The sequence below is a fragment of the Archocentrus centrarchus genome, chromosome 21, assembly GCF_007364275.1.
Source record: "Archocentrus centrarchus isolate MPI-CPG fArcCen1 chromosome 21, fArcCen1, whole genome shotgun sequence".
Classification (NCBI taxonomy): domain Eukaryota; kingdom Metazoa; phylum Chordata; class Actinopteri; order Cichliformes; family Cichlidae; genus Archocentrus; species Archocentrus centrarchus.
Window position 1 is genome coordinate 20,253,840 of NC_044366.1, and position 14,836 is coordinate 20,268,675.

The 14,836-nt window shown below is 41.8% G+C and overlaps 1 protein-coding gene across 1 annotated transcript in view; it reads left to right on the forward strand.

Annotated features, from left to right (window-relative positions):
- igsf3 (immunoglobulin superfamily, member 3) overlaps nucleotides 1-14,836 on the forward strand; it is an 86,078-nt gene that overhangs the window by 39,733 nt on the left and 31,509 nt on the right. Inside the window, exons 4-5 of the mRNA XM_030758683.1 lie at nucleotides 7,102-7,521; nucleotides 10,343-10,729. Of these exons, the coding sequence (XP_030614543.1) occupies nucleotides 7,102-7,521; nucleotides 10,343-10,729 (807 nt within the window). The remainder of the gene's footprint in view (nucleotides 1-7,101; nucleotides 7,522-10,342; nucleotides 10,730-14,836) is intronic.

The window sequence follows — 14,836 nt, forward strand, 5'->3', positions numbered from 1 at the left end:
CCAACATAGTTTAGCATTCAGAGACTAATACACTAACACAGTCCATTTAATAGATTCATTTTAAAGACCTGTGTAATAGCGTCTATCGAAGTAAAAGACAAAGAGACGTGAGATGTGTCTTGTCGGGTTCTCCTCCTCCTCCCTCCCTTCGATGATCCATTGAATTCAGTTCAGTTCTGCTGTGTTTCAGTAAAATATCAGTATTACTGCACAGCAGAAATATGTGGGGCTCGACCCTGAGTGAGAAGGGAGTAAAGAGTAAAAGAACAGGACAGCACTCTCAGCCTTGAGCCATCCAACCAATGCCAATTACTCACTATAACCTCTCTCCCCCCTCAAATTCCAAGTAACACAGACTCCTAGCAGCAACTATCACAAACATCAAGCACAAAATTAGACATACTTTTTGGTGTTAAATTAAGTGCAATTTACAGTAAACTGCCTGTCACAAACTTTAGCAACTCACGTTTGTGTGTTTTGATTACTTGATCGAGCAGACCAGTTATGGTCGTCGGCACAGACTGACTCTGGCTGATTACAGCATGTTGGCAGTCTGTCTGCATTTATAAATTAGACGGTGATTATCTGCTCGAGAGTGATTGCAGTTAATCCGAATCAGCCCAAGTCGGACCGAGACAGTTTGCCTCCCAGCAGGCGACCTGTGCAATCGCCTTGCAACCAAAAGTTCAATGCAGGTTGCTGTCCTATTTTTAAGTGTGACTGAGCCCTTAAGGAAACTCATACAGGACTGTGTTACAGGATGCATTCATACTTCAAGTTTTTGGAAATAGTTTAGAGAGGGCTACTCATGACAAGTGGAACCCAAAAGGATGGAGAAGAACTTCACTGGTTTAAGGGCTGATTCAGTCTCTTCCAACACCTCGGAAATTAATGGTAATAACAATAGTAAGCCAGGCCTTATCACCTGATGTCACTAATGTAATGCTGAATGGAAACTGTTCATTACAGTCTGATCTCCCAGCTCCACTGGAGCCATTGGGATTAGGGGCACAACACTGATGATGATGAGAGTGGGACAAGTACTGCCTTTTTAACTCCCCACCCAGATTTTATCATGCAGGCATGTTTCTGTAACTTTTAGGACTCTTTAACATGCCTTGTAGAATAGCTGAAGCTCTCAGATAATTGCACCCATGATTTAAGAATGATGTCTTTGTGTGTGCATGCAGGGGTTGTTTTATTTGCTGAAAAGAAAACAGACATGTTTTTTTTGTTGTTTTTTTTTTTTTTTTTTTTTTTTGAGGATTGAAGAGGACTGAAGATTTTGATTTTGCTGAGTGGTTGGATTTTTACAACCCGCTGTAAACACAAACACTGCTATTTGATTTGCTGTTGCTTCTTTTTCTTTACTGCTTCTTAACTTCCAAATCCATCCCAAAATATAAGGATCACCCTTCATAAATTATCATCTATTTCTCCATGTATCATCTTTGTGAAATCCCTTTCCCCATGGTGTTGTGTCCCCATGTCACCCCCACTTCTGTCTCTGTGTGACTGGACTTAAAAGGCTAGCTTGGGGCATGACAACCATCACTCACATCAGAGGGCTGAAAGAGTAGGAAAAGATCTGGAATGGAGGGAGATGAAAGCAAAATTGCAGATGAGGTAGAGCAGGAAGAGCGTAGTTTTAAAGATTTATTGAGGATTGACAGCTTCTCTGTCACTCAAAGAAAGAAGACTAACACATGCACACCATCCACACATGAAAACCTTCATCCCAAAATGTAAGATTACCTGATTCACTGGTAAAAAAAAAATGGAAATCCAGTCTAAATGTTTACAGATTGGGGGGTAAATTATCTGAAATCCTTCATAAACTACTGAAATTTATTCATCCTATGATAATAAAGACTGATTTGCAGGGAACACATGCAGAGTTTTTTTTGTTTTTTTTGTTTTTTTGCAGCAAAGAACTGGCTGAAAGTGACTCCTGATGTTTTGATGTTAAAAATGAAGTGTCTCATCAATGTCAGCCTTCCATCCAGAGAAATTTTAAAGAGTTTATTCATATCGGAAATGATATTTGCGTATTTATAATATTTATATTTAAAATTCAAATTTCAGTGGCTGCATGTTTTTGTGTTTGTTTTGAATCCCATTTGAGGAACAGCTCGAGTCACTTTCTTAATATCAAGCCACTCCTGAATCAGTGATAACATTGGAAACATCTTTCCTCAGCTCAGTGGTCAAAAGTCCTCTTTTTTTCCTCTCTCTCTCTTTCTTTTTAGATGAAAGTAAATTTTGCATTTCTTTTAGAAATCAAGGTCCTAGAGTCTGGAAGAAGAGTGGAGAGGAATGGTATCCAAGCTGTTTGAAGTTCAGTATGAGGTTTCGACAGTCTGTGATGATTTGGGGTGCCATGTCATCTGCAGGTGTCAGTGGTGGTTGGTCCGCTGTATTTTATCAAGTCCAAAGTCAATCCAGCTGTCTGCCAGGAGATTTTTAGAGCACTTCATGCTTCAAACTTTATGGCGATGGCAATTTCCTTTTCCAGCAGGGCATAGCACCTCCCCACAGTGCCAGAACTACTACCAAATTTTTTGTTGACCGTGTTGGCCAACCCGCTTGCCTGACCTGAAGCCCATGTGACTCTGTGGCGCATTGCCAAAAGGACGATGAGAAACACCTAACACAAAAAAATACAGACGAAGGCTGCGGCTTTGATGCAGTAATTTGTGGTAAAACATCCCCTACCAAGTACTGAGTGTATAAATGATGGGAGTGGGCGATGTAGCCTCAAAATTATATCACGATATTATTTATTTGTGATAGTGATATTTATGATGATATATTAAAAAAAAAGTACTGAACAGGGTTTTATTGGTGCTGGCGGCAGCATTTTATAATGCAAACAAAATGATGAGCATCAGTCAGCGTTCTTTTCTAACGACCTACTTAGAATGACACACTACCTAATACGAAGGTGCCGCCAGCAGCAGCGTTAGTCTTCAGGAGCCTGCACAATATATCACATAACAAAACTGAGAAGTATTTTTTTTTTTTTTTACCAGGGACGTTGTATCTTGGGTCAGACTTTTTAACTAGTTGCCTGAAGCCCTCTTTTTCCATCTACCGTTTGCTCTTCCTGTCAGCTATAGAGTGCTCCAGAAATACTCAGTTGAGTCATTTGTTTACTTTTGGATCGCACATCACCCGCTGCTAGTATCTTTTTCTGAAGCGCCCTCATAGCCTGCTTGTACTCAACAGTGTTTTTTTTTTTTTTTTTGCCTCAAGTTTGTTGTTTCCACCTTCAGCAAGAACAGTTTTCTTGCATATTTTGCAGAGTATTATGATTTGCTGGAGGTTGTTGAAGTCAGCAGGTGCTAAATCCTTGTGGCTCTCGTTCTCAGACATGTCCGGGCTTGAGTCGTTGCTGTGCGTGCTAGGAAAGTTTGATATCACGAGATGAAAGTTTTTTGGATTATTTTTTAGATTTTTCTATTAAGTGGAGATAGACAGGAAATGAGGGGGAAGGATGCGGGGGAAGACACGCAGGCAAATCGGCGACAGGCTGGGGCTCAAACCTGCGCCACCTGCACCGCAATGCGGTATATGCATGTGGTTGCCTGCTCCACCATTGAGCCACCTGGGCACCCAAGATTACATAAAAATTTATGCTGGCATGGTCGTGGATGGTATGATATGGCACAGCCCTAATAAATAAACTTTCTTTCAGAACTTGGACATTTTTATTATGTAAATTAATTTTTGATTGATCTTAGGAAATATTCTGATAATTTGAAATACTGGATTTCTGATTTTCAGCTGCCTTATCAAAAATAAGGGGGAAAAGCTGAAATTATTTCACTTATATGTAATGTATATAGAATATATGAAAGTTTGCCTTTCTGAAATAAATTATGCAGAAAAAAACAAATTTTTGGAGATACAGTAGTGTATTTGTATGTATTTATGTGTAAGTATTTTATTTTATTTTTTTTTAGATATATGATAAATACTTTATTTATCCCAAAGGTTGGGATACTACTATGTTACAGCACTCAAAACATGGAAAAACAATTTAATAAAATGAAGACAATATCACAGAACCAAACACTTAAACTGCAGTCCCTGTGCTCATTGTGATGAAAACACTTTAGCTGGTTCAAAAGTGTGCGTATGGATGTTTTTATAACAGCTTACACAGCAACTGAGGGCTTTAACTTCAGAAGTGAAAAGAAGTCAATATTTTTCTTCAATAAAACAAGTTATTTGCCCAAGCATGACTGGGCTTTGGCTCTACTTCTAAATTCTGTTTCTGAGAATGGTTTACTTTAAGAAAAATAGAGAATAAAGAATCCTCAGATTGTCTTTGAAGGCTCTTGTATATTTGCAATTAAGCAGAACAGGTAAAATAAGTTGCAGAAATGACAAACACGTGTGGTGTGCGTGCATGCGTGTGTGTGTGTGTGGTGTGTACCAGAGAATGCCGTCTCATGCTGTTCCTAATCCTTTGCAGATTGAGGTCAGTGGTACTATTGGATGATCTTGGTGTGTTTACAACTTCCGCCCGACTGCTGGAAAGGCTGAGATTGGCTGGTGTTATCTGATTGGTTCTGTCCTCCCGACATATCCGGCATAGGACTCTGATTGGCTCAGAGGCCTTGAGATGAGGTCAAAAATATCAAATATGTCCATAAGAAATGGGCCAACCGACAGGAGGAAGCAGCTAGCTGCTTCACAGTCCATTGGTGTGTCTTCAGAGGGAATGCGAGTGAGTTTCAGAATTGTGTCGGTGGGTGCGGTTGTTATAGTAACTAATGACTGTTCTCACAGGCCCTCAGCACCATGTGGGAGGTTGCTATGGCAATGCCAGGTTGTAGCGTAGGTGTGTTGTATGTGAGGTTGCTGTTCACTCATTGTTGACAGGAGTGTCAGAGTGAGTTGACTTTGGAACAGCTAGATTTTGAAGTGCAGAACTGGACTTTTGGACTTTCTGTGTAATGCAAACACCACAGAGCGCAAGAGATATTAGGCTATTATTAGGAGAGTAACTCGCACTGGACTCAAAGGGCAATATAGTTAAAATCCCTACAGCATTGCTGCATAAAGATATTTATCTTTGTTACATGGCAACTGTAGACCCATGTTCAAATTTTGGAACATAATTATGGGGGGAAAAAAAATGCTCCTAGCTCTAAATTTTAAAGTCACCTACTAAATTAATCTTTGAGAATCATTCATTTAAACAACACAATTTTTAGAGTCTCATAAGATCATATCGCAGTAATTGTGCTGAAGTTCAACATAATATTTAACAATTATTTCCTGGCAGTTACCACCATTACCGCTAATTGCTCTGTTTCCAAATCTGTTACAAATAAAGTATTTGAATATAAACACTATTACTGGCTCAGTAAGATTCCCATGCCAGTCATTTTATCATGCAACAAACAAACAAATAGATCAGCAGGATAGCTTTATTGCTGCCCACGGCTCCCATTTGCATCCCTTGCTGCAAGACGGTTTTTCAAGCACTCGATATGACCTCTAGTGCACTTCCAAATTGCCTTGAGTCAGACCTTGTCAGTATTTTGTAAGAACGCCACAAACTAATGCAGAACCTGTTTATTCTCGTCTGGAGTTTTTATATAGCTTTACTTATTCCATTTCAGGAGGCAGCATCTTATCAGCGTACCACTGAGTTTGTGGCCCACCTGATTACTCACCTTAGTTTTGTGCCATTTTTGTTTTATTGTTTTCTTTCTCTTTGAGTGCCTTGTTAAATGTCACATAACCAGATATCAAGTCTCTCTCAACATCCTATACATGTTTTATGCACTTATGTCCCTCTGATGTCTCTTTGTTTTTACCATAGGCTTAAAAACAAATGACAGACACCGATAGTGGCCTCTACTTCTACATTCAAAATAATGCAAGAATAAAGCTTTATTTTTCTTTTTCCTGGTGAGACACAGCAAGTTACTTAGGAGAGGCAGCCTCAAACTTGCTGAATTGTAATCTTCACAGTGACATTCCCTTAGGAGTGCCAATAGCCAAACACAATGCACTTCAATTTTCTGGCTTTTAAGAAGTGGTCACAGTCCCTGCATGGCAATGCATAAAAGTCTCTGTGCAAATTGTTTGCCTAATTAAATTTTGGCCAGTAACCTTTTTTTCTAGCCTGATCCCCACAACACCCACCCACCCCGTTGACCTTATTGCCTTTTGGTGTTTTTGCTTGTCTATAATGCATTCAGTTTTGGAAGCTTAGATCCAGTGCTGCCTCTCTGTTTCAGTCCTCACACACATACATAAAGTATTGCTCTGGTATCCAGCTAAAAATACCTCTTTAGCTATTTCAGGTTCCTTTTTAAAGCTATACATGTTTATTTCTGTCAGTGTGTAGAGTCACTCCATCTTGCTTTCTGAAATCATCACATCTTGATGCATCTTCGGTTTCCTTGCACTTCACTGTACCTCCCTCTCTGATCTCCACTGTTCTCAACCATCTGGCTTGGATGACATCCTTTTATTCTCAGTTGTATTGTAGATACAAGGGGCTGTGCTGAATTTATTACAGTAAATTTATCTCGCTGTTTTGTATATTTAGTGTGTGTGATCCAAATGTTCCAAAAGTTGAGTGAGATGCAGTGTTGCTGTAAGACATTGTATTATGTTTTCTGTAGCCAGCCATATGGGATAAAATCAGTCTGAAAGAAGTGCCAGAGGGGTCTCTGGAGGAATCTGGCTGTGTGAGATGGAGAAAACACCATCACCACACAGTGACATGTGAAAGTCATATATGGAAAAGGAAATGGAGGGCAGTCACCTCAGAGGAAAAAATAAAAAGCAGGGCTGCATTTACACCTTTCCTCACACCACATCAGATTAATAGCTAACAGTGAAGTGCCCTTTTATTTTCACATCTATAATAGCTGAATAAAGCAAATGACTATTTCAGTGTTGCTGCTTTTCCTTATTAAAAAGCATTGCATTGTTTAAGGTCTTTTTTTTTTTTTTCTTTTAAGAGAGGTATAGGGTTCATATGTCTTTTAAGGAAGCAGATGCTTTTCTAAAATTTAGTACACTGACTCTAAGTAATAATCCTCTCTGTTCTTCTACGGTTTATTTTTGCAGTTATAGCTGACTCCTTGACGGTAACAGCTCCGGCCCAGACTCTGTCCAAAGTGGAAGGCGATACGTTACAACTTACCTGTGAGGTGTCTCGGACCACAGTGCAGCACACTCACCTGTCAGTTGGCTGGTACCTGCGATCCCCAGAGGACCCAGTCGCCGCACCCCAGGAGTTGGTCACATTGTCAAGAGACTTTGTTTTGCGCTCTGGGGGGCCATATCGGCAGAGGATGGCAGCGGGGGACCTCAGGCTGGATAAAACCAGCGCCACATCCTACAGGCTGACCATTCACAAGCTGCAGCCAGTCGACCAGGGACTGCTGTACTGCCAGGCTGCTGAGTGGATTCAGGACCCAGATGGAAGCTGGTTTGCCATGACCCGCAAGCAGAGCGACAAGACTCAGCTCCGTATTCAGCCCACTGGTGAGTGAATTGTAAATGAACTGCACCCCCCACACACACACACATACACACACACCTACCTTTGCATATACAGTGCTTTACAATTAAACTGTCATTCAGCATTCATTCAGCTCTGTCACTGAGCCATTTGTGGGTGGATGAAGCTGCCATTCAAGGTGCTCACCATCTTTTTTTATGTCCTGCTATAAGATAGTTAGAAATATGGATATAAGGAACTCTGGTTTGAACCACCAACCTTTGTAACTGATGTGAAACCCTTTGCCCCTTTCTGGCACCCCAGCGCGTGGCTGGAGGGAGAGTATTCTGTGGGAAAGAAGAGAAGGGGTGGTAGGGAGGGTAAAGACGTTGGTTGGTGCAGGTCCCCTCTGTCCTTTTGACTGGCACACACTCATGCATGTGGGCCGGGTTCCACTGATTGCTGATCAGTATCTCCAGCTAAGCTCATTAGCTTTCTAAAAAGGGCTTAACTAAACCTCCACAGATTCCCTACTTTTGTATTTGTGTCTGTTTGACGGGCAACATTACAAGCACATCCAAGAAAAATGTAACCAGCTCCAACTAGCATGGGTGTTTGACACGGGAGACCTATGGCTTCCACATAAGCAGCTTCCCCAGCAACATGTGGCCCATGGCAGGCTGTTTTTTTTTTTTCCAGCTACTTCCTGCCAGCAGTCTGTCCAGTGTTGTGTTAGTGGATTGTTAAGAGACACAGAATGCTTTTTTGTTTTGTTTTTTAATGCCATTACCAAATGTAAAGGAAGAGACTTACAGAAAGAAGTAAGGGAATTTCCATCTCAAGGAGGAAGAGCGGGGGTAGCAGTAACAAGGTTTGCGTGATATGCAAGTGCGTGGGAGAAACAAATAATGTGTTGAGTGGGCTCATATAATTATTTAATAGGCAACCAACCTCTAGACCAGAAGCACCAGAAAGGCCGCTTTATGTCTCCTCACGTGCACTTATAGCTTCTCACCCGACTCAGCCCCATAACATCCGCTGTCCTGTGTTCCACATACATAAATCCCTTTGTATGCTTCCAAGAAAGGCACAAAGAAATTGGTAATAAACTCCTTTGACATTAGCTCAATTACCAAGAAAGCATGCAGTGGCGAGTATCTCATGCCAGTAAATCACTTCAAAGTGGAATCATTTTGCCTTTCTCCATTAAGCATCAGATCCGTTCTGGACCAATGTGACTTGATGGTGCCCCAGATAGTGCTGCGTGGATGAGAAAGAGAGTGAGAACTCATATGTAAAGCAGGTTTGTCAGATGAGTTTTTGCTACTTCAGGGAGGAGACAAAAGGCACACAGAGCTCATCTCTAAACACCCTTTGTCACTCTCTGTCTTCCCTATAATCTATAATGGATGGAGGAATTGTTGCATGACAAAGAGAATGAAGCAGTTGTGCTGCATTGTGGAGCTGTGGATGTAACTGCTCAAACTTCAGTATATGTGTAAATTCATTTTGGTTTTCTTTTCACACGCTTACTACACGTTGAAGGAGCCACTTGCATGCCTTGAGGCTAAACTGGTGAATTTGATGTTCCACCTGTCCAAGTGCATATTTGATGGAGAGCCAGGGAAATTTAGAAAAGAGAGGGAGCAGCTTCTCCATTAGACTCCTATTATAAAAGATGGAGTGGATCTCAAGACAGCCCCATCACTAGCTAATCACCCACTGCTGGCATCAGGGAGATGAGCAACAGACAGAATCCTAATGTACCTTTCACGCTCTCTCTCTCTCTCTCTTTTCCCACTATATCTCTCTTTCTTTGTCTTTTCACTCCTCTTCCCTTGTTCCGTCCTCTCATTGTTCTGCAAACATGGCTCATCGCTGCCCCCACCCCCATCTTCCTCACTTTTGCTGCTTTTGCTTAGCACTTTTTTTTTTTTAATTACATCTCAACATGAGCATGTGTTGGATCTATGAGGCCATGGTCTAACAAATCTATACTATATCAAATTTAAAATAATCCTAATGATGCAACATCATGCTGAGAATTCTGTGGTGGTGTTTTTTTTAAATAAATATTTAATAATATATGTGCCTGCAAAACATGGCAAAAGGCAAATTTATTGACATTCATGTTTCGTGTGTGTAAACAACATAGTCTTACCTCTCCTCATAATCATCATCATCTTTCTGTAACTGGTTCTATACCAGGGGCAGCCTTTGACCTTTTCCATACGAGTGTGTTTGTCAGAAATCCTGTTTTAAGTCTTTGTAATTACTGATGGGGGCTGCTGCCGCCTCACTGAGATGTTTAGCAGCTGTCTCTCATACATACAGAACTCATCTGAAAATTAATATAGAAAATGGACACAAGTGCAACGGCACACGCACAAAAAACAAACATGATTTGGCCAAGTAGGGGCGCTACCAGTGTTTGTTCTGCTCTGTTCTGGAATGCGCAGGAAAAGGAGTGTGCGACTGTTTCATTTAATTAGGCGTGTGTGTGTGCGTGTGCGTGTGTGTGTTTGAAAAAATGGAGAGGAGAGAGCAGAGCTGTCTGAGAAACCGTGGTGGTCCACTGAGTGACCTCAGCCTTCTCTAATTTATATTCTCTTTCACTCTGCACTAACTGATGCTATTTTATTGCCCCATCGTATTCCTGGATGCTTCAGACCTTACCTCTGCCATCCAGTCCTCAGTCTTCTTAACTGCATTCTCTTGAGGAATGCAGGTTCAGCTTACCAAGAAAATGGATATTAAGAAAATGAAGCAGCATTATGCATTTCAGTTTTGTGCTCCTTTATTTTAAATCTCTATGCATTTACTAGTCTTTAATCTTGCTGTTTCATCTGGTTTCCTTTTGTTCAGACCGGGACTTCAGCATCCAGGTGAGCACGGAGCGACGGTCCTTCACGGCCGGTGAGCCGCTGGAGCTTCGCTGCACCATTGAGGCGCAGAATGTCCCCGAGCGTTTCTTCTCGGTGTCGTGGGTCTTCAGCAGCTCACCGGTGGCCGTGGTGGGCCCCAGTGCCGTGCCTATCCTGGGCCCTGATTATGTTGCCCGGGAGGCCGCCGGTCAAATGACCGTGCGCAAAGAGAGTGACAACGTGCACCTGCTCAAGCTGCAGCACTTGCAACCTGACGATGCTGGGAAATACATCTGCCGCGTAACAGAGCGGGAGAGGACGCCCACGGGAGACTTCATCGACCGCAGCAAGAGGTCCCGCAATGTCCAGATCACAGTCCAGACACTCAGTGAGTAATAATCTGTTCATGACAGCCAGTGGTGCAGCTGTTCTGTCCTTAGTTTTCAGTTCCACTAAGAAAGATGAGTTTTTGATAATGTCTGTTTTATCTTCACTTAGGCCATATGTAATATCTGCTGCGTTTCTCTGTCTCCCCCCTCTGTTCTTATAAGACTTGCCTATAAAAGATAGCTGCAGAGCTTCTATTGTTAGCTGTGAGTAAGAGGGAATGGGATGTATTTTCTGTTTGAGTGGATTGCTAAGGATTGGTAATGCAGCATTATGGTCCTTCCCATTTCCTTGGCTTAGTGGGGGTAGGGGTGGGGGTAACACTATAGTAGGATAATGGAGAGCAGAAGAGTCCAGAGTGAAGGAGCCTGAGCTAACAGCCATGAAATGAAAGTGTGGAGAAAGAAAAGAGGCAGAGAATGGCATCTAGCTCTCCAGGGCCCTCTAAGTGGCTCCCTAGGCTAAATTAATGTGTTCTGCTGGGGCAGACCTCTTCAGCTGGGTTAAGCAGGGCTGGCCAGTGGAGTGATGTCAGGCTTGCTGCTGATTGATACAAATATACAGTTAAACCCTTAAAACCTTGTTCCCGAATCTCTTCTCATGGTTTTTTTTCCCCACATAGCCACAGCATCTGGGTCATATTATGCATTCCCTCGTCTCTCAGTGCTACCATGCCTCTGAGGACTAGAACAGTGCATGGAGCCAGCCAACTGCTACCGGCATAATAAAACATAATGGCCACAAAGTAGTATCTCTGCTCAAGCAGCCGATGCTACCTTATTCTGGCCGCTCTGCAGCCCCTGTTAAATCACCCCAAAACAATGGCCTCGAGCCTGCGGCAGTCTCTGGGGAATATCTCTGTATGGAAGGTTTGTTTTTCCAACAAAAGGCCCTAATGCCCTATAAAGGATGTTTATAGGGTTTACACAAGATAATGGCCATGGTTATTGGAGGAGAACTTTCGTGAAACACAGCAGTAGTGTTCAGAAAGCATGTGTGTCATGCGCAGACTGTCCTTATGCCTTCTTTGTCCTACGTTTGGTCATAGACACACAATTTTAAGATGTGCTTTATCACTCTAATTGGTGGAATTGGGGGGAGTTAGTAATGGGTTGCGGCAGGGGTTTATAGTTGATGATTCAGCAGCGTACAGAGGTTGCAGCAAACTTCAAACTCGGGTAAACAGTCGTGACAAATGAATTTTGATGGATGGAGCTCACCTTTACGATGAGAAGGAGAGCGAGAGCTCACTCGCCAGACTGCACCTCCATCATAAAGATGGACAGGTGAAAAAGTAGGGAGAGGGAGTTGGGGCTGTTTTGGTAGTGGAGTTCTGTTCAGTAAAATGCAGGAGTCTGTGGTTAAAAACTGAAAAAATAAAATAACAGGAAAAGGAAATTTGACTAGAAACCTTAGACACTTTTTAAGGGAAGCTAGGCAGATCTATCTATGTGTATATGGATGCAATCTATTCTTAGCAGTGGAGAAAAAAACTGAAGCTTTTAGAATAAAAGACAGAAGAGGATGAAGCATTTTCTCTTTTTTTTTCATGTGAGTTTGATAGAAATAAGAATTGAATTTATTTCATATTCACAGAGGGCTCATGCTTATTAGGAGGGCCGATGAGCTGAGAGGGAAGCAGCAGAGCTTGGCCTAAGGGAAGGCAAAAAAAAAGAAGTGAGAATTCTTAAGCCACACCCCCAAGAGACAGCAACACTAGCTCCGCAGAGGGGAGGAGAGCTTATGGGTCAACCAGAGCTCCATGATGTTTGATGGATGCTGAAGTGATGTGAGTCTAGATAAAGCAGAAAAACAGAGCAGAGGAGTCAGTAAAGACTTTTATCCTTCTCCTCTGAAGTGCCACTGAGCCCTGTGATCTGAATCTTCTTTCCTGTGCGTATTGAGCACTCAGTGAACAAGCTTCTCAAGGTTCAGGAAGAGAATCTCAACCCACACATACACAAACTCACCTCTGTGTCTTCTGTGGCTGTCACTGTGATGTGCCTGGGGCCAGTTACAAAACTCCAGTATCTTACCCTCACACGCACGCTTCCATACACACTCATATAAGCATGCAAGCAGACACACACAGCACTTGTGCAGTGTTATACTCCAGGGAAACGGCTCAGCAGTTTGCGTTATTGCCCATGGCCACCCCTACTTTCTGTTTGACACAGAAAGCATTATTTTTGTTGTCTCTTGGATTAAGTTTGCGAGAGTTGAGATTTTGGATAAGTTCTTGGGTGCTAAAATCTGTATCAAATATAATATCTATTTTTTGTGTGGGTGTGTGTGTGGTGTGGTGTGTGTGTGGTGTGTGTGTGTGTGTGTGTGTGTGTGTGTGTGTGCGTGTGCGTGCGTGGGTGTGTTGTTTGTATATTTAATTTTAAATTGATAACGTGGACATTTTGCCCTAATCTACACTTACACAATTCATTTCAATCATCTAATTTCTATGAGTGTGGTGACTCTGCTGGTGGGGTCCTAGCTCTGCCTTGATGTGTGTTTTATTAGCAGCTGATATTTTAACAAGTTTGAGAACTAAACATAAATTATACAGTTTTTTCATACAAAGAAAAGCATAGCAAATAAAACTACAGGCTGTTATAGTCGCTGTGGTTACAACTTTGGTCCCAGGGCAAAAAAACAAAAAAACTGGCACAGGTGTGGCAACACAGTATGACCAGTTTCAGCCTTTTTTTTCCCCAGTATGGAACTGGTGCTAGATTTGGAACCGGCACTGCATTGGTGGAAAAGGGGTGAAAGTTCTTTTAAAAAAAGCTCTCTTTTACACAAGTGTAGACATCATAGTAATGGGCATAAAACTGCTTCTAAAGTTTAGAGTTTACTTTGTGTGCAGGGGAGTGAAATGGAAGAAGTTTGTGACCGTAAGGACTTTTGCCCAGTACTGATCACTAGTCCAACTGAACAAGAGAGGCCATAGTTTAGAAGGCTAAACAAGAACTACCAGAAGGATGGCAATCTCAGCAGTGCTCCATCATTTTAGGCCTTTAGGATAGAGCATCAATGTGAAACTCAAGATATTATCTCACAGACTGCATACCATTGCCTTGAGTTTATCAGAACTGGCCTGTTGGTATATAGCATGCACACCACTGATACTACAAATTAGAGTATATTGGCAGGGCTGTTACATTGGCCGTTCACAGCTGGGAAGAGCATGAGCAATTAATCCACGACCTGTTCTGATGATAAAACAAGATTATTTTGAAACTGCATTACATATTATCTTAGTCAGAACTCATTTGTTATGTGTAGTTATTTATTGGGCTGATTGCACTGGCAAATTGGCACGTCAAAGGCTACAAGTGCCAGCCACCTCTCGCACCTCTTGATTGACATACGCATCAGTCTCATGATCATCCAGTCACTTCCAGTCAAATTTAAGCTAGCCCCTTTTTATTTAAAAAAAAAAAACAGGAGGCACAGTATCTGATCACTAACATAAACATGAAAGGGTAAACCTTTTTGTCTTGTGTGGACAGCTGATGTGGCCATAATTAAAGAATATAACATAAAATGACACAATGAACCAAAACACCAGGACAAGCAGAAGGATTTGGACAAAGAGCAGAATCTTCAGAAGGCAGAAGAGATGAAAAGCAATCTGGTGTCACGACAGACTGTGTTCACAAAAGCAAAATCTCAAAGAGAGGCTGCTGTTAAAGCCAGTTTTATTGTGGCAGAAGAAATTGCAAAATCAGCCCGGGCCATTTACCAAGAGAGTGTTTCTGAAGCAATGCATGGTTAATGTGTGCGGCATTATGTGTCCAGACAAAAATCCAGCATTTTTAAAATACCATTTTATACAAATATTTTTAAATACCACATGCATAATCAAAAATACTATTGCTGATTGGTGGCAACATCATGTGCACAATCTACAAAACAGCAGATGGAAAAGGGAAAAGACTTCCCTGCATATTCCCTTGTGGATGAGAGCAGCAACACAACTGATACTGACTGATGAAGCTACCAACTAGGGTTTAATATTTTTCCCGAAAATGACATGAATCAAATCCCGGGAAATGACGAGCCATTCCCGGGAATCCCGGGAAAAAGTTTATTTATTTTTTATTTTAATTAG